Below are 24,215 nucleotides of genomic sequence, written 5' to 3'. Positions count from 1 at the left end.
AAGGGGAGCCTAATGACAAAGCCTTGCTCCTCCAGCTCCAGGAGTCATCACGCTCGCAGGCTCTTGTCCTGCTGGGGGACTTCAACCACCCCGGTATCTGCTGGAAAAGGAGCACAGCGAGCAGTAGGCAATCCAGGAGATTCCTAGAATGCATTGAGAACAACAATTTAAGCCAAGTAATTGGCACCCCTACCCAAGAGGTTGCAATACTGGACCTGATGGTCACCAATGCAAGTGAGCTCACCAATGATGTCAAGACTGGAGGCAGCCTGGGCTGCAGTGATCACGCGCTGGTGGAGTTCATAGTCCTGAGGGATATGGGAAAGGCGAGGAGTATAGTCAGGACCCTAACTTTTAGGAAAGCCAACTTCCAGCTCTTCAAGGAGTTAGTCAGTAGGACCCCCTGGGAAACAGTCCTCAGGGACAGGGGGGCAGAACAGAGCTGGCAGATCTTTAAGGATGCCTTCCACAGAGTGCAAGAGATCTGAGTCCCCAGGTGTAAGAAATCAGGCAAGGAAGGGAAAAGACTGGCATGGCTGAGTCAAGACCTGCTGGTCAAACTAAACAGCAAGAGGGAACCGCACAGGCAGTGGAAGCAGGAACAGGTATCCTGGGAAGAGTATAGGGACACTGCCCAGTTGTGCAGGCAGGGGGTCAGGCAAGCCAAGGCACAGCTGGAGCTGAACTTGGCAAGGGATGCAAAGAATAACAGGAAGGGATTCTACAGGTGTGTCAGCCAGAAAAGGAAGGTCAAAGAAAGCGTACCCCCACTGATGAACAAGAATGGCATCCTCGTATCAACAGATCAGGAGAAGGCTGAGGTACGAAACAGCTTTTTTGCCTCAGTCTTCACTGGCAACCTCTCTCCTCCTGAGTCGACGGACTGCAAGATGGGGACCAGGGGGGTAAAGTCCCTCCCACTGTAAGGGAAGACAAGGTTCAGGACCACCTGAGGAACGTGAACACACAGAAGTCTGTGGGACCTGATGAGATGCATCCCAGCGTCCTGAGGGAATTGGTTGATGTAGTTGCCAAGCCACTCTCCATGATATTTGAAAGGTCATAGCAGTCAGGCAAAGTCCCTGGTGACTGGAAGAAGGCAAACATTGTGCCCACTTTCAAAAAGGATAGAAAGGAGGACCCTGGGAACTACCGACCTGTCAGCCTGACCTCTGTGCCTGGGAAGATCATGGAACAAATCCTCCTAGAAGCTGTGCTAAGGCACATGGAGGACGGGGAGGTGATTTGAGACAGCCAGCATGGCTTCACCAAGGGCAAGTCCTGCCTGACCAACCTAGTGGCTTTCTATGATGGCATGACTAGATCAGTGGACAAGGGAAAAGCTATGGATGTGATCTGTCTGGACTTCTGTAAAGCCTTCAACACAGTCCCTCACAACATCCTTCTCTCTAAATTGGAGAGATATGGATTTGATGGATGGACTGTTTGGTGGCTAAGGAATTGGTTGGAAGGTCGCAGCCAGAGGGTAGTGGTCAATGGCTCGATGTCCAAATGGACACCAGTGACAAGTGGTGTCCCTCAGGTGTCTGTACTGGGACCAGTGCTGTTTAACATTTTCATCAATGACTTAGCGAGATCGAGTGCACCCTCAGCAAGTTTGCAGATGACACTAAGCTGAGTGGTGCAGTTGACACACCAGAAGGACAGGATGCCATCCAGAGGGACCTGGACAAGCTGGAGAGGTGGGCCTGTGTGAACCTCATGACGTTCAACAAGGTCAAGAGCAGTATCATGCACCTGGGTCAGGGCAACCCCCACTATCAATACAGGTTGGGGGATGAAAGGGTGGAGAGCAGCCCTGCTGAGAAGGACTTGAGGGTACTGGTGGATGAAAAGCTTGACATAAGCCATCAATGTGCGCTCGCAGCCCAGAAGGCCAACCACATCCTGGGCTGCATCAAGAGAAGCGTGGCCAGCAGGTCGAGGGAGGTGATTCTGCCCCTCTACTCTGCTCTGGTGAGACCCCACCTGGAGTCCTGCATCCAGCTCTGGAGTCCCCAGGACAAGAAGGACATGGACCTGTTGGAGCAGGTCCAGAGAAGGCCACAAAAGTGATCCAAGGGCTGGAGCGCCTCTCCTGTGAGGAAAGGCTGAGAGCGTTGGGGCTGTTCAGCCTGGAGAAGAGAAGGCTGCAGGGAGGCCTTACAGCAGCCTTTCAGTACCTGAAGGGGGCCTGTATGAAAGATGGGGAAAATATCTTCAGCAGGGCTTGTTGCAATAGGACAAGGAACAATGGCTTTAAACTAAGGGAGGGTAGATTTAGACTAGTTATAAGGCATACATTTTTTACAATGAGGGTGGTGAAACACTGGCACAGGTTGCCCAGAGAAGTAGTGGAGGCCCCATCCCTGGAAACATTCAAGGCCAGGTTGGATGGCGCTCTGAGCAACCTGGTCTAGTTGAAGATGTCCCCACTTGCTGCAGGGGGGTTGGGCTAGATGACCTCTAAAGGTGCCTTCCAACCCAAAGCATTCTATGATTCTGTGATTTGAAATCAAAAGAACTTTCTCCCTTTGTCATACCTTGTAATGTGGTGTGCTTTGTTCTGCCCCCTTCAGACTCAGAGCGTGGGCATGTAAGGGCAAGGCATATCTAGCACTATTTCAATTCCCTCCTAATAAATACACAAACCACGTCTTTACTGGTAGGAGGGAAAGGTAAAGAATGATAAAAGAATATATGACTACATTATGGATGACAAAGCCAAGACTAGCTCTGTATCTAGCACCATAATAGGTGTTAAGGGGACCTTAATACAGCCTGGCTTCCTCACTATCTCTTTCAGCTTGAACAGGTAGCCCAAGTAATTGGAACTAATGAACTAAAGGAAATGACCAACATATCCCATGGCAGACACATGGAGAACATACACTTTGCTCCAAAAACAGCATTTGTATCATCTTCTTCTGTCTGTGCAGAGGATTATGGCAGCAGAGACACTTGACCATTAATTGATTAAACTACAGTCACAAAGTGAAAAGTCTGATGCTGAGAAGGCATGTCAGGAATCTAATACATTGCCCAAGCCTAGCTATCATCCATACTCAAAATCCTTAACCATATATTTTTGCCTGTGTTGAATCCTTGTTGGCACGGTCATCTGCATCTGTAGCATAAACTACACTTTAAGCTGAGAGATACACCTGATCTGCCTATTTTTTAGTATGCAAGCAGCAAAACCTCAGACACCTAGACCCTTCCAAAGATACATTTCCCTGTATCTACATATTTCAGTCCATCTGCTAACTGACTTCCTATTAAGCCTCCAAGCTTCCTATATTCTGAACAATATCTCAGTTTCAGTAATTTATTTCAGTGTTCTACATTTTCATGCTGCCCTACATTTTCAAGCTTCCTTGTGTATGTGGCACAGCGCAGCCCAACTCTGCCAAGCAACAAGACGGCCTCCACTCATTGAAATATTAACCATTTCCAGGAGAATACCATAACTCCGATTAGGCTCACAGAAGTCTCAGCATTTCTTACTCACTAGATTCTAGGACATTACATGCAGTATTTTGATCACAAGGAAGAGATGAGGTCCTGAGGAATGGCTAAAATTCTTACGGCTTAAACAACTTTCCTGTCAATGCAAGCTTCTTCACTGTGGTCACTGCTGCGTTTCATTCTTCTGTGCCTGACATAAGCCTGGATTTGGCTGCACCGGATTGCTAAGCATTGCCAACTAAAGCTGAAGTCAATGGAAGCACAGCTTTGAATAAATACAGGGTAAAATGCCAGCACTGTTTTAAACTGGGCTTGCTTACTCTCTTCTAGCACCTGCAGCAGGGGTCATTACTAAGAACACAAGGAAAACAAGTCTGTCTTGCTCCAGTATCCCAACCCAAAGCAGCAAAAACAGCAACTGCAAAAAAAGTATTATGGAAGTTCAGCCTGGGACATGTTCAATCTGCCATGATGGTGCACACAAATGATCACGTACAGTAGCAAGCTCTGAATACTCACTGAGCAGTCTTTAGCTCCTAGCCACTTCAGCTATGATGCAATCCCACTTGCATTCTCAGTAAAGTTTTTTTTAAAAAAAAAAAAAAAAATCTTTTGAAGAGATAGGAAACCAGAGGAATATGGTCACATGGTAAAGTAAAATGATCACTTCACAAAAGAATCAAAAACCTGCAAATAGCAAGTGTTACTTCTTTGCAGCTTGATGCTGGAATGCTGCCAACAACAACATGACTGGCAACACAGATGCATGCAGAACTAGAATAACCAGAAATTTCAGTAATTTTTTCCTTATATTAGATTTTATAAAAATATAAAACAAAACAAATAAGAAGACACAAGATGTAGGCAGGAGGGAAAAATAGTGTACATTTGTCTACGCCCATGAAAAAGAACATTACAGCAGAGCTACTAGTACTAAGTCTTAATGGAATTTTATTTTAATTCCACTTTCTTTTTTGATCTTTCCAGTTAATTTTGGATAGTATTAAACTAAGCTGGATTTATTAGGTTCCTTTACTGGAACAAAAAAAGGGAATGTCTTCTTCTTATTATGTTATTATTGCTCTTGGAATGTCCACAGAAGAAACACATCGACTTTTCATACATTTGTCTTTTCTCACTACCAGCTGTAGTACATTTTACTTTTGTAGGTATTCAGAAGTTCACTGGTCAAAAGGTGAATTTTTTTAAGCTGGTTCAAAAAGCTTCTAAGAAAAATATGGAAGTTTAACACAAATACAAAAAAATATCTAATTGTATATAGATTATGGAAATATTTCCTTATAACTTGAAAAATAACATTTCAGAACTCAAGTGAACTGTACCTAATCATCTTGTCTGTGTTACATAAACTTTCATAGCTAACATACAAGAGCTCAGATTGAATCCAAAATCCTTGAAAACCTGACCTACTCAAGCAATTTTTCCACAAAGAAATGTAAAGACTGCATTAAACTTCAACCCCTTATAAATTGTGAGTTCTAAAATGTTACAAGAAAAATAAAATCCTTCAGTGAAGTGTTTGCAATTTTTAGTTCCAAATGAACTAAAAAGCACAGAAATAGGCAGAGATACAACAGCCATTACATAGAATTACAAAAACTGATATAAATGATATTATTCAGTTTAAAGGTCATTTTACTTTGCTGTTAAGATAAGATTCCCTTTTTGTACATACTTGATACATGCTCAAAATATAAAAATGTTCAGGCTTTATAGTCATAAGACTAGGCATCATAATCACTTAAACAGAATAACCTGACAAGTTACTGAATATTCAATATTTGCTTGCAAACTGCAAGGAAGAAACTAATGGAATTTACCGTGCCTTTTCCTAAATAGAGGTGTTAGCTACAGGGCAGACTGAGGGGAAGACATGAATTGTTTCCCTCACTTAGGCAATTTATGTTTTGGAGTTGCAGGGAACAAACCACAATATGGCCCTACTGGATGCAAACTATGTATCTGCCTATATACCTGTCTATGTCTTGTTCTATATTGTATTGTTCATTTCTTTCATCAGAGCCTTACTAAGCCACAGCCCATTTACGGTGTTCTTTGAAGCACCCTTAGCTGTTCTTCCCATATAGACTTTTATAATCTGCCAAGCGTACTACTTACATGATCACTAGTGTTATTTCTCCACCTCAAATTCAAAGACAATAAAGCACCTAGCCAAAAGCTTAAATCATGTAACACCTAATGCTCCAATAGGGAACACTGTTTAATACCAGGAAGCAGAAATATAATACACTTAATATTTCAAACATCTTCCTTTTACCATCAAAACAATTCTACAATGTCTTTAAAAAAACCACACACACACCCCCCAAAAGAAAAATAAAAATCAAATGAATCTACAAAACGTGTAGGGAATGATCCGCAGACATTACAGCTGACTGAGCACTCACTGACAGGATTTATGTTTAGTCATATTTTGTTCAACATGATGCTTTAGATAAAAATCTGCTCACCAGTCCTGCTGCTGAATGCATCTCAAAAAGCTGATGTATTCACTTTCTATTATAGTTACTGATTCCAGTAACAAACAGTTTGAACACTTGTAAAATATAGGATTAAAGTAGTTACACCCAAGATGATCATCAATTCACACAAACAAGCAAGTGGGGAAAAAAAAAAAAGATGTCAGCAGTAGAATTTACAAGGCCATTCATTATACCCTCGAGCTATTAAAATGACACAATTTAGCTGGTTCATTGGCCTGCTGTGCAAGAGTTCAACACTGGTAAGTTTACCTTTGGGCTTCTACCACTCTGTTCAGTAGAATGATGCCTGTGTCCCACAGCAAGGAAAAACTAACACTGGCCTAAGAACACCTTGCCAGCTAAATCAGCACGCGTTAAGCGCAAACCTCAAATCGCAAGCCGAAAGCACTACAAAGACGCAAAACCTGCAAAGAGGGAAGAAGGGAGTATTGGGGATGCTACAGCATGAAAGGATCTGAACAATTACCCTTCACAGTCTCTACCACATGATGTAAAAGACAGTAGAGACATACTGTATAAGGAAGTTTTTGTCTCAGAAGGATTTACAATAGGAGCAGTCTGTCTCATGATATTATAGGATAATGAGACAAAATGGGAGATGGAAAAGAATACAAGTAATAACTGTCAGATATCTGAGCACTGCTGCCCAGTAGCTTCATTTACTGTGGCCACCAGAGCAGAGGAATCTCAAGGATTTCTCTGAAACAGAAACAGTGGTTTTGTGTACTGTTACTGGTCATCAGTGACATGGGATATATCTGTAAGGTTAGGATGAAATGTTTAAGCCTTACGATGAACAAAATATTGTCTCTCACCCAAAATCATTGTGCTTTTAAGAACAATGTGACTAAAATAATATCTAACTGGCATATTTCAAGTCAGGCTCCTGCTCCATTCCTGTTGTGCTCAGGAAATTCTGCCTCCTGAGCAGAAAAACTTGTAGGTGCCAGAACTCCAGACAGATATTTCAACAAAAAATGAGTAAGACATTTCATCTGTTCACATAGGACAAGATTTTCACCTACTGGTTTGGAGAACTACCCTTAGAGAGGACACTAATTTTGCCATTTCAGAGCAAATCTAGCCCTTTACTCCTAAAAGGAAACTAGGAAAATGTTAAGTGTAGTGAGAGCAGTTGTTCAGTTGGGGGTGGGGAACAGTGGGGTCATTTAATAACATTTATGCACAGGCCTAAACCAGGCCACAAATACTCTCAATGAAGAACAGCTCCCAGAGAAGACAAGGAGCTGACCTTTTTTCCGTGTGATGTCACTTTGCATCCAGCAGGATTTAAAGAAAATGTTTAACCTATTTGCTACCATATCATTTAAATTACAAAAATTACTTGTGTAAGTTGTCCAAGTCCTAACTTTGTATTACTACAGTATGATTAATATGCATGACAAATTGTGGCACAAGAATTTAAAACCTACTTTAAGGGGTACACACAAAAATCCACTCTGTCACCTTCTTCCTAATGGAGATTTGAGACTACTTAGGCAGCAAATGTTCTCCATCCTGGGAACGTATTGAGGACATAATCTATCACAGAATTCCAAACTGTCACAGCCACCTTCTCACAAGGGAAAAAGGACTACAGGCTCTCTCAAGCTCTGCACCTACTTCTAAACATGACTTGAGGACTCCTGTATAGCCACTGGGATACAAGGCAATCCTTTTCCTAAAAGGTCATTATGTTAGAAATTTTAATTTAAGAGTATTTGCTATAAACAATTTGATCAGCTTCAGAGTTACCAAAGGCTGCATATATGCAACTGAACAGGTGGGAAACAGCAGAGTAGCAAACCAAAGACCACTCATAGCATCAGGCTCCACTTACAAGAAAGGAAGGGCAGAAGTAGAGGAAAAAAATCCCAGCCCAAAATTATGTTTCAATTAGAAGCAACTGTTCAAATCAATTGCATGCGAGCAATTTAATTTCAGATCAAAAGTTGGAAACAAAGAAGTAATTATTCCAATTGCAAGTACTGAATCATCCCATGTATGAAAAAATTCAATTTAATAACAAATTTAAAATTAATATATTAAACATATTATTTCACATAATAAATATAGCAAAACATTAACTGAATCACACTATGCATACTTGTATCTTTTATTACCTAAAGGGCTTAAAGGCATACAGGGTATGAGGAAAAGAACAACTATGTCATGTACAAGGTGCCTGAATATGTTAAAAACTTTAAAATAACCAGAGTAGCTATTTCTTCCTCTTAGAAAAGAAGCTATAAGCATTTTTGTGTTGTCAGTTAGGTGTTATGCATTCAAATTACTGCTGCAAATTTGGATTTAATGAATTAAAAAAATTCAGAAATCACATACAAGATATGTATCAACAGGCAATTAACCAAAAGGAAACCTTGTTTATGTTAACTCTTCACAGAAACCGGAAAGAATACCCATAGGAGCAAGATAAATGCTTTCCTTTTACATTATAAGAGCTAAACTGATTAGCACAGGACAAACTTAGTAGAGATTGCTCCAGACAGGGAAAATGTCCTGAGATAAAAGCCAACCTGATTTGAAAGAGAATTTTCTTTTTTTGGACAAGGTAAAAAAAAAAAATTGACATGCACGTTAAGATAAGTTGCTAGAATGAAAGAATCAGGATGTTCAAGCCACTTAAGTACATTCAAGGAAACTGTACAAGTTCAGCATGAATACCTTGGACAACAAATGTCTAGGAAAAAAGTCTAGCAAGACCAATAAAAGAATTAAACAAAAACATATCAGAAGAAGTCAGGAGAAAATAATGTAGCCTCCATAATCGTTCTTCACATACAGAAGCGAAAAATCAGGTAAACAAGGGTAAACAGTAAAGACAAGCAAGCAGTAAGAGACATAGCACTATCATCTCTTCAATTCAATAACAGACATCAGGTGCATGTGAGCACCGTAACCAAAAGGAGCCAGAGTCAGTAAGGCACAGTTAGTGGGACAACTAAAGCTAGTAAGAAAGTCAGTACTGTGTATATCTGACCAGCAAAATAAAAATTGACGAACTGCAATAAATGAAGCAGGATATGAAAGTATAGATCACAGATACTGTTTCTAGTTTTTATGACTGAAATTCAAGGATATCTTCTCTAAGAAATACAAAGCAGAGATAATGTAGCATCATACGCTAATGATGCAATAAGCTGGAAAGTATGATTTCTGGTTCTTGAAAGAATATAAAATGGCTGATCTAAAAAGGGCTTCAATATAGCATTTCATATGGTACTTCAAGCAAAGTAACTATATAAATGGGGAAAAAAGGTAATGAGTGGAACGGAGGCAAGAAAGAAAATGACAAAAAGGGAAAGAACTGATAGCGCTAAACATAAATCTGCTAAAGAAAAGTTACTAGTGGCATTTCTTAAAGGCAAATCTTGAGACAAATTTTTTCATGTTGGTTATCAGAGTAGAAACACACTAATAATATTTACAAGATATCATCAATACGGAGGAGATCAGCTCATCATGCAGAAATAATTGAATTAATATGAAGAACTGCAGCAAAGCAGGATGATACTCAATAGCACTAACTACAAGGTCATGACCTCAAGGACTTCATTTTCACTATAAACTGGGACCTCATCAACCAGAAAGGAGGACACAGAAAGGAGAAAGACAAGAGTTTATTAGTTAATTTCTGGACAATTATAAACCATGAGTATAAATGTTAAGTGTGAAAAGGTAAACAAAATTGCAGGTTGTATGAAAAATGATACTTGTAGTAGAGTTGCCTTTTGCTTCCATCCACATCTGTATTCATAAAAAACGCTATTTTCATAGTATTTATTCTTTTAAATTATTCCCCATCCTCTACACGCCCAACGGAGCCAAGGACTGAGCCAATTTTGAAACACTGACCAGTTCAGGTTTATATTCAAACAAGGCTACTATGTAAGCAAAATAGCAAGAAAACTTTCCAGTTTCTCTAAAAAGTGAAGCCTTCCAAACAAACTGTAAAACTTGCAACCATCCATTTTCAAGTAGTTTTAAATGGCACATACGATGTCAGCTACTTCTCCCTTGCCCAATAAGAAAAAAATGTTATATAAGTAATCCAGTATTTCTACTTTGAAAAACCATGTCAGAAGAGTGTTTCTGTTTAGACAAGAGAGGTAAGACTGCCTGCAGAAGCTTGTATCAAAGCATTACTTGTAAACTCTGCTGACAATTATGATTGATTTTACTACTCAAACGTTACAGGTACACCTTCATTTATCAGCAGCCAAAAGTAGCATGGGCCACCCAGTTGAGGACCCTTACCACTGCATTGTCAAATCCAGCCTCAAGTTTGCCAGATGTGCAAAAATTCTCATCCACAGAAAATGAACTGGTATATTGTCATCTTGGATTACCATATATGAAAATACCACAGCTTCACTTCTATTTTGTATTATAAAAATCCAATTTTTTCTTATCCTTGACTTTAGTTTCCTCCAGCCTCATTCCTCCTTAGTCTTCCTACTACAGTTAGCTGCTACTTACGGCTTTGCGAGTTTTAAGAAAAGCCCTTTCTGTTACTGTGAGAAGTTTCACTGTTTTTAAGTTGTTCGTTTTTTAATGACACAGGAAGAAACAATATGATCCTAGAAAGAATATGTGAGGGAATTATTTAACAAGATGAAGTATTAGGTCACACTGTTATGGTAATAATTTAAATGTAAAAGGTATCTTTATAAGTAGTTTAAAGAAAATTTCCAAACCATTAAGTATGTTATAAACATTTGACAGACTTGGTTATTATACATCTTAATGATTACTAAGCACATCAATAGATGGTATTAGATTTGGTTACAAACCATCTGCTAATATGCTGGGCTCTAACAATCAGTTAATACATTAATCATTTATTAACCCTTTACAAAAGCACAGTTAATGTAAAGGTCATGTAGTAAAAGGTAGGAACACCAGCTACCTACACGTTAATTAATTAATGCTTTTAACAAATCTCCTTCACAAAAAAAAAAAAATACTGCATTAAAGGATCTGCCTAAAACAGCTCCGAGTAGTACTCTGGCAAACACTTCCTTGTGAGACCACAGGGAGCACGGGAGTTTAATATATTAGATTTAAGGTTTCTGAAGTATGATCTGTTGACTGTTGTAATGTCATATAACATTTCATGATTGTCTATCACAAGCTGCTAACTCTCTACCTAATTTCCAGTGGCTTAACACATGATAAACTTTAAAAAGAAGTTTAGATTTCTGTCTTTTACATTCTAGGCGTCTGCCTGATAAACTAAGTAGATACAAACTCTCTTGGCCCTCAGGCAATGCACTACCAGTAATATACAAACAAGAACTGCTCAAAGAAAGTCAAGAAGAGCTTGTCACAATTACATACGAGATTTAAAAAAAATATTACTGAATGTGAGAAAAATGCATTACTTAAAACAGAAGCACAAGTATTTTCTTAAAAATAAGGTTAAATTTTCCAGTCAATTTTTTTCAGATTAACACCGCCTTTTTAATACTTAATTCGATGGTATTGAAAGACTGATTTTTTTAATCTTTCTTCAGGTTAATAGGAAATGAATACAAAAATTTGAAAGTTAAAGAGAAACAGAAAAAGAGAAAAACAATGACTAGATGATCATGGTCATGTCAGTGAAAGGCAGGCTTGAAAAACTGAGATGATCCAGCATCTTGCAATGCGTCATTCCTAGGTATTCTAATTTAACAGAGCAACTTTGTAGACCAAACTAAACAATTTTTTAAAAGATATTATTTTAAATATCATCAGAAAAAGCAACTGTACAAATAGGGCATAAAAAACCAAACCTAAAATTCCATAAAAGGACACCATCCCAGGCAAAATTAAAAATGTATGTATAAAGGATAACACTCAGCATAGCTGAGCTAAGAAGATGGTCCAACGACACCTGGCACAAGCTCCAAAACTATTCACCCCTTCCATGCCTTTTCTTGTTTAACAGTCTAAATACTTTCAGGGTAAGAATTGTTCATTACATACACCGTATGACATGTAACCAAAATTAAATGGCATTTCACAGTCAGATGCCACTGAGCAGCATTTAGTAAATCATGATGATTACTGATTTACCAGCAAAGCAAAATTTGGAAACAAAAAACTGTCGTTTTGGGGTTTGTGAGGGTTTTTTTGTTGTTTTGGGTTTTGTGTTTGTTGTTTTTTGTTTGTTTTGTTTGTTTGTTTTTAAATAAATAAGGATAGAGGCAGAAGAAATCTGAGGTTAGCAGAAGAGAGAAGCACTTACTATGGTAAGTTCAAGATTGAAGAAACATCCAGGACACATTTTAAGATTTCAAGAAAGACTTTTTACAAAGTGAAAACCCTGAACTTCACACTTCAACACACACAAACCCACACACACACCCCTCCACCCCCGTTGTAGCAAGGATTTAGAACATACACATGAATACATCAAAATTGGCTATTTTCATTATGACCATATAAAAGACTAAGAACAACCACTAGAAACTTTGAAAATTACAGAAATAAATGAAAAAACACCTGAATTTGAAAAATAACAGAATAAAATGAAGAAAAATACAATTAGTTTGGTGGTTCTCATTCCTGTTCCTAAATTCAATTTATCTACACATACACTGTAAATAAACTAGACAGTAGTGATCATGTAGCAGTACTGATGCTATAGTGATGATTTAAACTTTATCCTTCAAAATCACTGGTTTGGCCTTTTTAATTCTTATCACATAGGAACTACATAATCATTCAAGACAATATGGCAACTCCTTCCTTTTATTTTTTTTATACTTTGCTGATAACTAACAAATAGCAGCAGTAAAAGCCTAAAACATTTCCATTGCTTCAAGCAGAATGAAGCAGCAACTTCCAAGGAGTAATTATGAATTTTCATTTAATAAAAAAAAAAAAATTTACCATTCAAGTGTTCTAAAATAAAATGTTCTGTTTTTAGTAATTTTCATAAGAAGCCACAACACCAAAGACTTCCTTTAGGAAGTAAATCTGACTTGCAAAAAAGCCTTTACCACTCTGAGAACAAAACTAAGAAAGCTTCAGTGGGTGATTTTCTCTGTTTTGAAGAGCCATTCTTATATATAGAAGAGATTAATTCAGAAACATAATACATTATAGATAGCATCACTTTCTAAAGTTGCCTGACATTTCTCATTAAAAGGTCAGCTTTAAGTTCCTCACAGTGCTGCCAAAAATAACTTTTTTAGGGTGAATCTTTTTAAGATGAGCACCTCTCACAGTAATTCTTCCATGTAGGAAAGATGAATTCCACTGGAACATCCACTTACGATTATGACATAAAAGAAAATTAGAGATATAAAAAATGTCCATGTTAAAAACATAATGCTTTTCTCATTTTATGTCAGAAGTAGTTTTCTGTCAATCTATGTGAAAATCCATCCCAAGTCACACATTCTGGAAGCTAGATGCAGAGATGGGGAAAGAAAATCAGTTCAGCATGTTCAGACTGTTATCACTTGATCAAATTTCTAAATTTCTAAAATTTAGAACTTCTAGTATTTCTGAAAACTCCATTCTCCCTGAATTTATTTAAACCTACTTAAAGCCCCTCATGCTGTTAAGTTTGCACAAGAGTAATTCACACAAAGTAAGTGAACACAATTCAGCTTATGACTATACAGGTTTATCGGGCGCCTTCCCCTGTAACTTTGAGCTTTGACATAGAAAGCGGAATAGGGAAGGCCAACTCAAATGAGAAGCTTCAGTAAAAAAGGGGATCAAAAAGCAGGAACAGAAAGGAGTAGAAGAGGGGAAGTCTGAAAGTCTGAAGTTGAACAGTTCAAGGCTGGATGAAACAAAAAAACGGGCCATGCCCACAAAATCACACTTCACCCAAAACTGAAACCTACTGACAATATGTGCTCTGTACACTTATTTTCATTAACTTTGTTAAACTCAGAACAATCTGTAGAGTTGGTCAAAAGACTCCAACTTGGCTGATGAATCATGTGAAGGTAATCATCCCAACATGTAACAGAATTTGTGGTTTTGTTGAAGTATTTTAAAAAATACAAAAAAACTACTCAATGCTTTTACACTTCTTCTAAATTTCTAAAAACTGAAAGAGGGAAAAAGTAAATAAATAAGAAATAATGAAACAAAACATTGCAGTGGTACCCTAACTTCAGTTACAGAATGTATAAAATGTCACAATAGCCTAAAACCTGAGAAGTCTTAAACATTGCTCTGACATACTTTTTAGAAAATGAGAATGGAAAATGATTACATTTCATCTTTCATAATCATTGAAAAAATAGGTTTAGCTTAAGTATGACAAAGAGGCAAAATAACAGCAAAACCTACTTTGTCAATGTCGTTCTAAAGCAAGTGTTACTGAAAATTAATTACAATTGTTTTCTGGAGAAAATGAACTGCTTATACATACACAGGTTAGATGTACATACATGTATATTTTGCACATATTTATACACAAAACACTAATATTACTGGGAATGGAAAATTTGCCTAAAGCTTTGAAATATGTATAGTTTATTTATCTCATGCTATATGTTCCACTTACTCTTGTTGCTGACTGGAGGGAAAAAAAAAAATCCCTAAACACAAGTGGACATTTAGGAAGTTTCCCTGTAGCAGGGAAGTTGCTAGCCCACACAGAACCAGAAAGAGTCCAAAGGGAAATTTAGCTGATCTTATGCTGAGTAAGCAGGAATTAGAAAACACTGTTTCCTGTCCTTTCTGAAATCTTATTTCTACCCCACCATACCAAATAAGTAGGCTGAGATATGAAATGGTAATAACTACTTCAGGCAGCATCTTGCAAAACTAAGCTTTTAACTGGGCTTGCCATAGGCTAAGAAGGGTACAAAGTCTGATTACCCCTGAGAGCAGGCATTAACTTCCACCTGCTTCTATTGCTTTTCCCCTTTGAAGATCACACAGAACTTCTTTACCTAGCTCTTGATATCTTCTGACAATAAAAACGTGATTTTTTTGAAGACATGGAATAAAAACAAACAATCCTCTTTCATGCCTAAAGAATATGGTGCTCCGTTTTCAGCAGTTGACTGCAACCAACAATTATACATGAAAAGCTTTCAATATTGATTTCTGCAAGTTGAGAAGACTGAGTGGGGGAAATAGGGAAAAGAAAGAGAAAAGATGTAAAGTCTGCTAACTGATATTATGCTAAAGGTTTTGAACAGATCCTCTTACCTAAAGAATACGTTACTATGATAAAAGCAAAAGCAAAATCAAAGCAGCATGCTCATTTTGGGAAAAATAGTGAAGTTTGTAAAGGCCTTTAATTCCTGTGGGAGTTTATGCCACAGTTTGGAATAATGTTTTGATTAAATTTCTAGGACAAGCATCTTTTATTTATGAATAGTATTTTCAAACTTGTAACACTATCTCAAGTGATTAGCAGGAAAAACAAAAACAAATAAAGGCCAGAGAGCCTTACAGCCTTTCTCAAAGGTCATCACTGGATAGTTTTGGTATGGTGTTTTTCTCTTCAGCCTAATTTAAAAGTTTTTGAAAGCACAGTAGTCTACCCAGTCCAAGCAAAATTCACATGTATACAGTTTAAGATCACCATATAACTTCAAACTAAGCAGTGCTATCTTTTAGCTTCCCTTTGCTATGCTACAGCCAGGAATCACTCATGAGTGACCTTAATGAAAGGAGAGCTACTTCATCAACTGGTAAGAAATGGAAATGTTCATCATCCACTCAGCAAATTCATGTTTTCTTCTTGAAAATCACCTGTAACAGGAAAATATTACTTTTCCAGGTCTCCCTTCCTCTTTCATTCAATTCACAAGAGCAGTCTCTAGGCAACATATGAAAGCTGGGGATGATCCAAGAAGGGAAATAGCAAAATAAACTGCCATGCCCTTCACCTTCCCTTCTACCTTACCTCCCAAAGAAAAGATAGATAATTCATTTATCAAATCGTTAAGACAAAATTATTGATTCATTGTTCAATATTAATACCTTTAATGTTTTTAAGGAAGTCCTGCCTATATATGGCGTCGCTCAGAATATCAACTGCACACTGCACTCACACCTTTGCTCTACCTTCACTAACTTTGACAACTTCTTTACGATTCAATTGGTTACGTAAAATCAAGACAACAGTAAGTGATCAGTGCTCAAATCATCACACAATACGAAACAGTACATGATTTTTCTTCTTACTGTTACTCTGTTTTAATTAATTTGAAAAAGCAGACATTTAGAGCTGTGATGTTTAAAATAAAAAAAAAAAAAGTAAAACACTTCACAACTACTAAGGCTAGAATGTCATGTATTGCTTATATCTGTTACACTGGAAGACTACTGAGAAACCATGACGCGTTCTCACATTGTAACATTCAGAATCAGGCTACTTATTGTGCTAGTTAATAGTAATAAAAGCATGTAAGAAAACGGGGGGGTGAGGGGGTGGGGGTTAATTAAGATTAAACGTTTTTCTTTTTCCTACACGTTAAGAAATAGTTTTCAAGATATCAGTAACACTACTAAGTATGGTTACCTGGTTGCCTACTAAATTGTCAAGACGACAGAACCCAGAATGTCAAATTTAGGATAAAGAAATATATTTTACATATTTACATATTAATTTTAAAATTAATCTTCAAATAGACTTATTGCATACAACTATTTCTGGTTGAAAAAAAAAAAAATCTAGATTTTAACAGACTTTAAAATGACAGCTGCCGGAGTGGATTAGCCTGCAAAACACCTTTACTCATAAATACAAAACTGTATTTGTTACACTTGTGAATGTTCCACTAGTTGAACTAATTTTAACCGAGCCATTATTTTTAATACACACACACACACGAGATATACTAATAGGCATTTCAGGTTACTATAGTGTTAAGAAACAGAAATGACAAATGAGCTACAGCCAATTAATTGCCTGTGAAGAAGTTAGCACAAGCATTATAAAATTGAACTTCACAGTGTATTTAATATTCTTTTCCCCAGGACCTGAAGACAAAAATTACCCTGCATTAGTTTACTGCATATGTGTGTATATTTATATGTATGTGTGCATATGCACATAATTTATTTCGAGAATCTGTATTGGCATGGAGAAAGCTAATATCACAGGCCTGAAAAACTTTGAATGTTCAAAGAAAGCAGCTTCTTAAGGAGCTGTCTATTAATCATCAACCAAAAGTCACACTGGAATTATAAACACTATGCAGTGGCCATTCCCTTGTCCTTCATTTCACTCAACAAACAACTACAGTGTGTTCAATACAATACATGACGAAGTACTTGAGCCTGCTAATGTATTACTAATTAGTGTATGTATACCTAAATGTATAAATATATATTCATACATGTATTTATGCATATATACTTATATTTATACACAAACTCACTGCATGTTTGGATTTGCATTTTGTTTAAGTATGAAATATTGAAGTTCTATAGTATTTCCAAATTTAGCTTACAATTTTATCTGGGTCCAGACTAATTCCTGTTGAAATCAATGTGGAAAAAAACAAACACCAAAACACTTCTGCTCAAAACTGTTCTCAGCCTCCCTGCAAACGATAGCATTTTAGAACTATCTTTATCCACAATAAATACCACCTTATTTATTTCTGCTAGAGAAGCATTTATCAGTAAAGCTGCCAAAAATGACTTGATGTATGCCAGAATCTTCAGAGCACCAAATTGCTATGCATTTTTTAAATCTAAAACTTGCAATTGTGCATTTTTTTTTATGCTTCTAAAGAACATTACTCAGAAAGCAGCAAAACTTGAACAAATTCTGGGAAATTGTTATAGTACTGTTATAAAAAAATCCACAGGGTAGACTTCCTTAGTTTGCATACTGGTCTCCAAACATTTAATTCCTTCTCTATCTTGTTCACTGTAAGAAGAATTTCTTATCCATGCTGCCAAGGATCTATTTCAGGCACTATCAATCCTCCTAACCCCACAAGCTGTGTCCTGATATCTTCACACGGCCAAAAGAAACACACCATTTACCTGAGAGAAGCGAAGGAAAACAGAATTCTGGGAGTAGCTCAGAAGCATGAGATGACAATAGCTCTCTTCAAGCCCCACCACTTTGCTGTACAAAGGAACTGAACTGTTGCCCAGGTCCCAGGGACAATCAGTTAATGTCAGCATCAGATGCCAGAAATGAGGATCACCTAGCATAAGGGCACAACACTACTGCTAGTCACATGACAACCACAAGAGAAGACCTTTGCCTGAACCACTCAGAAGATAAAATGGGCCACATTTCTATATTTCATACCTGGCCTTGTTCCACATCTCTTCCTGTGACTTTATCTCCAACTCTTATTTGCTACATTACATTTCATTTCAGACCGACAGCTTCTTTTCCCTTTCAACCATCAGCTTTGTATCTTCAAATTTTTTTTATACAGTACAATCAATTTTTCTCAGTAAGTATATGAAAACAGTCTCCTCCAAAGCATGTTTAGCTGCCTTTCAACACCAACCACAAGGCAGACTCCAACAGAATTCCTACCAATTGATATTTTAAATGTTCTGAAACGTTCTGCAGCGCAGTTCCTTGGGACAGATGCCAATTGGTTTTGACATACAAGGTGCACTAATGTATTACTCAAATTCAGATATGAAGACATCTAGCATATTGCTTTATATGCATGTTCTTAAAAGAAACAGTTTCAAATTCAACATTTTTTCCTAGAACTAGATACATCAGTAGCTGAGTATCAGCTGTCTTTAAATACCACACTCAGAACACGAACCTTACAGAAATTTTCTACTTAAAATTTTTGATCACTGCAAAGACTTGAATTAGAAAATAAGTATCAGTGATGTTAATCCAACCAGTGAACATATTAAGATTTTTCTTTTTACTTAGAACATCTTGAGTTTCAGATCTTATTAAGGAATAATTTAAATACAAACTGCAAATTTTAAAAAGTTTTATAATATTAATATAAGAGAAAAGAATGGGTCAGCACAAAGAATTTGCTAATGTGCATTAATGTGTTGCTAGCAAGTTTACTGAAAGGCATTTCTGAAGCGAGTCAGGCAGATATATTTGGATAAAGCTGCCAGAATTACTTGATAGTGCTGACAAGCAGAACTTACTGTGTCAACTGTGTCAACATATTGCCCAATTTTTTGGGGGGGGGAAGAAGGAGGAAAAAAGGCAACCAGAACCTAGGCAGCAAATCAGCAAATATTAAACTCTTATATGAATTTGAATTTCATTTTTATCAATGTAACTAAACAGTTGCCTCCTATCAATAGTATGGTTTCAAGACTTCTTTGGCAATTTAAGCATAGGAGCAATCATCATTAACCTAGATTACAATCCTGTATGCAAAATTCAGCAGTCTGTGTTAAGAACAGCCTAATAGGAAAAAAAAACCCCATTTTCTGAGTCTCTGAAATCAGACTATTATTCCAGCTAGTGCTGAGAGCAGTCTTAAGTATTTGCTTTCAGTTCAACCGGAAAATACCAGGTTAAATTCACATAGAAAAAAACAAGTTTCCAAATTTACTTATTGAATAATACCTTAGCTTTTCAAAACCTTAATTTTAAAATCAAAGGAACTTTTCTTTAAGAACATTTATCTACTTTTTATTTCCCTAGTGATGACTAAATACCTGCTAATTTAATTTGTGACAATTTACAGTCACAATAATAAAGTTGTGTATTCATTAAACATGTATCTCACGGATCAAACCACAGAAATAGGACCATTTACTGCTGTTTTCCTTACTACTTCAAATTTACCAGAATTTGTAACATCTTACATGTAGACAATTTAAATAAAAGAATAATTGTAAACTGAAACACATTTCCCACTCCTAAATAATGACTCAGAACTACACTCATTAGCTTTTGTGTTGCTGCGCTCATGCAACATAGTCGTTTCACCAGGCATATTGTCTCTAAAGTATAATCTTTCTCCAGACTTCAGTGCCACAGAGACATTGACCAGCAGTTCACCACAAGCCACTCCGCCTTCATTGAAGGTAGCCAATAAAAAATTAGCAAGTCTCCCTTTAAACAGAATGAAGCAGCAAAATGAAATTTCAGGGCTGACTATAAGGTGCCCTCTTTGAATGGGACTGGAAAGCGCACAGGCATGCATATATTTTACTTCAATGATCTCCTAAAGTCGGGGGGGGGGGGGGGGAGGTGTGTGTGTCTCTTCCCCCCCCCCCCCCCCCCCCACTTTGTTTCTAATACTAAATGTCAGTCTATATGCTATTCTTACCATACTGGTAAGTTAAAAACGTTTGAGAGCTCCTACTTTGTTGAGAAAGCCCTTACCTAAAGAGAAAGCATATATGGATGAATTCACTGTATTTCAAAGCAGAAAAATTCGATTCGTCTGAGACTAAAAAAGCTAACCTAGAAGAAATTTGAAATTCGCTTCATCTTGTATAGATACGACCACAGGTGCCTGCTCTGCTTTTTTTCAACTTAAAATGGATTTCACACCATGACAGGTTTCATTCTGCATTAAAATTGCAAATCTTCTCTGTGGCCCAGTTTCAGCTGCAATTGATCTGCTTTGTCGTCATAGATAAAAAAAACAGTGAAGGACGCTACAGCTTTAAATATTTCAGAGCTATGTAGCTAGTAAATAGACTCCATTGCAATATGGCTCTGAAGGTCGTGTCCTATTGTCTCTTTTCTCTGCAAATATTTTGAACAGCACAAAACGGCTTATTTTATACAATACCTCCCTGCCATTTCTAAATCACGTCAATTGTATTAGGCATTTCCTTACTGGAAAGGACACATACGCCACTCTTTCCATACACACCCACGCTGCCTTTAGACGTATTCAAAAGGTCCACTGTTAATATAACAGCAGGGTGTACATATCAGACGTATACAGTTTTTCATATGTATACCTTATACGAACCTTAAATCCCACCACAACATAAGGACAACTAGCTATTTCATTGGTGATGAAATAATTAACTGGATTTCAGGTCAAGAAGCATCTTTGGTTAAAATTAACATGCCAGATAGAAAACTGAAGCCAGCAATTTTAACGTCTCCTTTTTCTCATATATGGGAGAATATGAAAAAAAATTGTAACACACACCCCCAAGAGAATGCAGTCTGCCAAACCTGTTTTTCATGAAGGCAGGCTACTACCTCTCAGATGCTAAAAAAATAACCCCAAAGCCCTGTCACAATTAAGAATAAATTACAAGAAAAATAAGACTGCAAACCTTAACCCAGAATATGGAATCTTTGTGTATGCACCCCTAGGATCAACAGCACTTCTTTCAGATAAGGTGACTATTCAATGCAAATATGAGTGATAGAGATGCCTCTCAGACAGAACAGTAACATGAAATAGACCCCTGCAAAAAATACAGCTTTGGGTAGCTGTCACCATGTAGAAGGTGCACGCAGTCATTTACCTGAAAAGGCAACAGATTGTTGCCATTGTCCGTCCTGAACGCGTTGTCTTCCATCCAGGATTTGGGGGTTAAGGGTGCAGCCCTTGGGAACTTCGGAGGGGCAATGACATTGCTGGAGAACGGTTTCTTAAGCGGTGAAATGGGATTGAGGGGGGAGGGTACACCGACCCCCACTCCCACGCCAACCCCCACTCCAACTGCCCTTCGCGGGTCCCTACCAGCCTGCAGCCCACCCCAAGGGTTGGAAGGTGTACTCCAAGCTGCATTTTGATGGTTATTCCAGCTGGAGGAGGAAGAAGAGGAGGCAGAGGAGGAAGACGGTTTGCTGGTCATGATGGGCTGATGGCTGTAAGCAGCATTTCTCTGGGCAAAAGGTGCCTGATTAGGGCTTACAGGTGACCTCCGCTGCTGCTGCTGCTGAGCTTGCTGCTGCTGCTGTTGATGTTGGTGGTGTTGAGTCTGAGCTAGGCCAATTTGAGGTGAGAAAGTGCCACCAAACACAGGGTTGACATGGTGTGGAAAATTCTGGAAAAGCATTGTCCCATTGACTGGAGTAATCCCTTGGAAAAAGCTATCATCCACCGTGTTTGTGGTCCCCGTAGACCAGGTGCTGCCGAAGGAGGGAGACAAGGAGGTGCCGGCTGCAGGTTCTTGTTGAGGCTGGTGAAAGCTCAAGCCAGGCAAAATGGGAGACTCCATCTGCATCTTCTCCTTGCTATTTTGGGAAGGAGCCGATGTGCCGATACTAGTCACTGAACTGTTGTCTTCTGGTTTGGGTGTCTCCGACGAGATGGGTGTAGAGGGGGCTTCTGCTGAGTTTGGATCTTGCTGCTGCTGCTGCTGCCGCTGCTGGGGCTGGGCTTTGCTTTTGTCCATCAGTAAATCATCCTGCATGGTTTGCGCAGCTGAAACAGTAGGGGAAAAAACCACAAAGACAGATTATTAACATTGCCATTCATACCACAAACCAGGCTGTTTTAATCATTTGCCGGCCAAAAATCTTGTGCTATTGCTAGTGCTACACTACAGCAAGTTGCAAGGCAAACCCGTAATCTTCCCCCTCCCCCATTTAGGAATATGTAACCTTTGATCGTGCTAGATTGCTTTTAAAATATTTTTTAAGATGCTTCACCCTTTTTGATGCCTTGTTTCCCTTCAGTCTAAATGAGAGATGTGCTTATAGGGCAGAGATATACAGCAATTTCGCCACGTCTCTTTTCTCTTACACCGGAACTCAGAGCTCTCACCCTGCAATGAGAAACTGATTCTGGTTCCTGTTTTTCCAAGCACCCTCCTCCTCCTCCTCCCCCTCCTCCCCCTGGTTATTTGCATACGTCAATAAATACCGCTGCGTCCTTCAGCAAGGTTAAAAAGACACCAGACTTCACTTTTCTCCACCCCCTTTTCTGTTAGGGGACCTTTAAAGGAGCCGGGTACTGATTTTCCTTAATTAACCAACAGGCTTTCAATTATTTAAATTTGTCAGAGAGACAGGGCACACGAAGCCCGGCCCCGCCACGGGCGCTCCCGGGGCCTGCCGCCGCGCAGCTCGCCGCTGGCTCCGCGCGGCTCCGGCGGTCGCGCAGCCGGGGGGGCGCTTCCCGTACAAAGGCACCGATGGGTGTTCTGTTTGCCTTCCATGACCTCCCGGCCTGGCCGTGCAAAACGCTGCTTTACGTCGGAGCAGTCCTTTGCTTAAAGGTATCATTCTGCTCGCTACAGATATTTCTATGTATATTAAATCATCAGTAATTTGTTCACTGGAAGAAAATACAGTCAAAATGACCAGATCTGGGAGTTACTACTAGACTATGATGCTTCTGATGCTTTCACAACTAAGAATAAAAATGGGGCAAATCGACATGTTTAAAATGTAGATATGCCACATTTAAAGGCCATCTTTATATGCACAAGACAAAGAGTAGTGATGCAAATTATTTGCTAAATCAATAGATAAATTTAAACTTTAAATGTATGCAGAACAGTTGAGTCTTGTATCTGCTAGAAAAGATGCTTCGTATGAAATAGGACAGATCATATAATTCGATTATTATTTTGAAACAATTTACTAATGCATATACAGACATCAATGAACAGTAATGCATGAAACTAGAACAAGAACCTCCTCATTTTGCAGACTTTTAGTCAGTTGAAGAGATCATTATAAATCTCAAAAGTATTTTAAATGAGCCAAAAATCACTTACTTTAATTGAGTAACTATGTCAAAGATGGTCATTGCTGAATACATAACTGTATTTCTGTTGAGTTAATCACATGACATGTACATTCCTAAGATTGCTTTTTCTTTAGGATTGTTGTTTTAATGTAACAAAGTTAAGCCAAATCAACTGTTTAAGAAAGGTGGCAAAGAGCGAAATCGATGACCCTCTCCTTTCTGACATCAAGAGTTTTCAGATGGTCCATGTGTATCTAACATTCTTTCCTTCTTTCCTTCTCTTAAATCTCTTCAGAGCCATACACACACTTTTTAGTCAAAGCGAACGTCAGGGAAGGTTTCTGCTATCAGTTAAGTTACTGCTCATGCTCCCTATTATTTACCTGTTCAATATGTAAACTGAACAGCAAGGGTTCATGCACAGACTATGCAGTGAGACAACATTAAGGCAAGTTCCTAAGCAGAATGGAGTTAACTATTGCATCTGGAACAGGCAGCTCTGCTGATGCTGCCAGGGGTGCAGAAAACCTTGCAAGGCAGTTTAAAGCAATACTGCAGTAAGCCGTAATATACCAAGCTCTGTGTAGATTTCCATTAGCTTCATTTCTACACAAATCACTGTTACTCCTAAGGCTACATAAAA

At 38.3% G+C, this 24,215-nt stretch overlaps 1 protein-coding gene across 11 annotated transcripts in view; it reads right to left on the bottom strand.

Annotated features, from left to right (window-relative positions):
- CPEB3 (cytoplasmic polyadenylation element binding protein 3) overlaps nt 1–24,215 on the bottom strand; it is a 100,136-nt gene that overhangs the window by 69,062 nt on the left and 6,859 nt on the right. For 9 of the 11 annotated variants that reach the window (XM_075423485.1, XM_075423486.1, XM_075423475.1 and 6 more), the window contains exon 2: nt 21,396–22,300. In XM_075423485.1, the coding sequence (XP_075279600.1) occupies nt 21,396–22,289 (894 nt within the window). In that variant the 5' untranslated portion in view covers nt 22,290–22,300. The other 2 variants (XM_075423481.1, XM_075423483.1) reach the window with 2 other exon arrangements.

This window comes from Opisthocomus hoazin, chromosome 6 (genome assembly GCF_030867145.1).
Source record: "Opisthocomus hoazin isolate bOpiHoa1 chromosome 6, bOpiHoa1.hap1, whole genome shotgun sequence".
Taxonomy (NCBI): Eukaryota; Metazoa; Chordata; class Aves; order Opisthocomiformes; family Opisthocomidae; genus Opisthocomus; species Opisthocomus hoazin.
The sequence above is the reverse complement of the archived record's forward strand: the minus strand, read 5'-3'. Positions and strand labels throughout refer to the sequence as shown.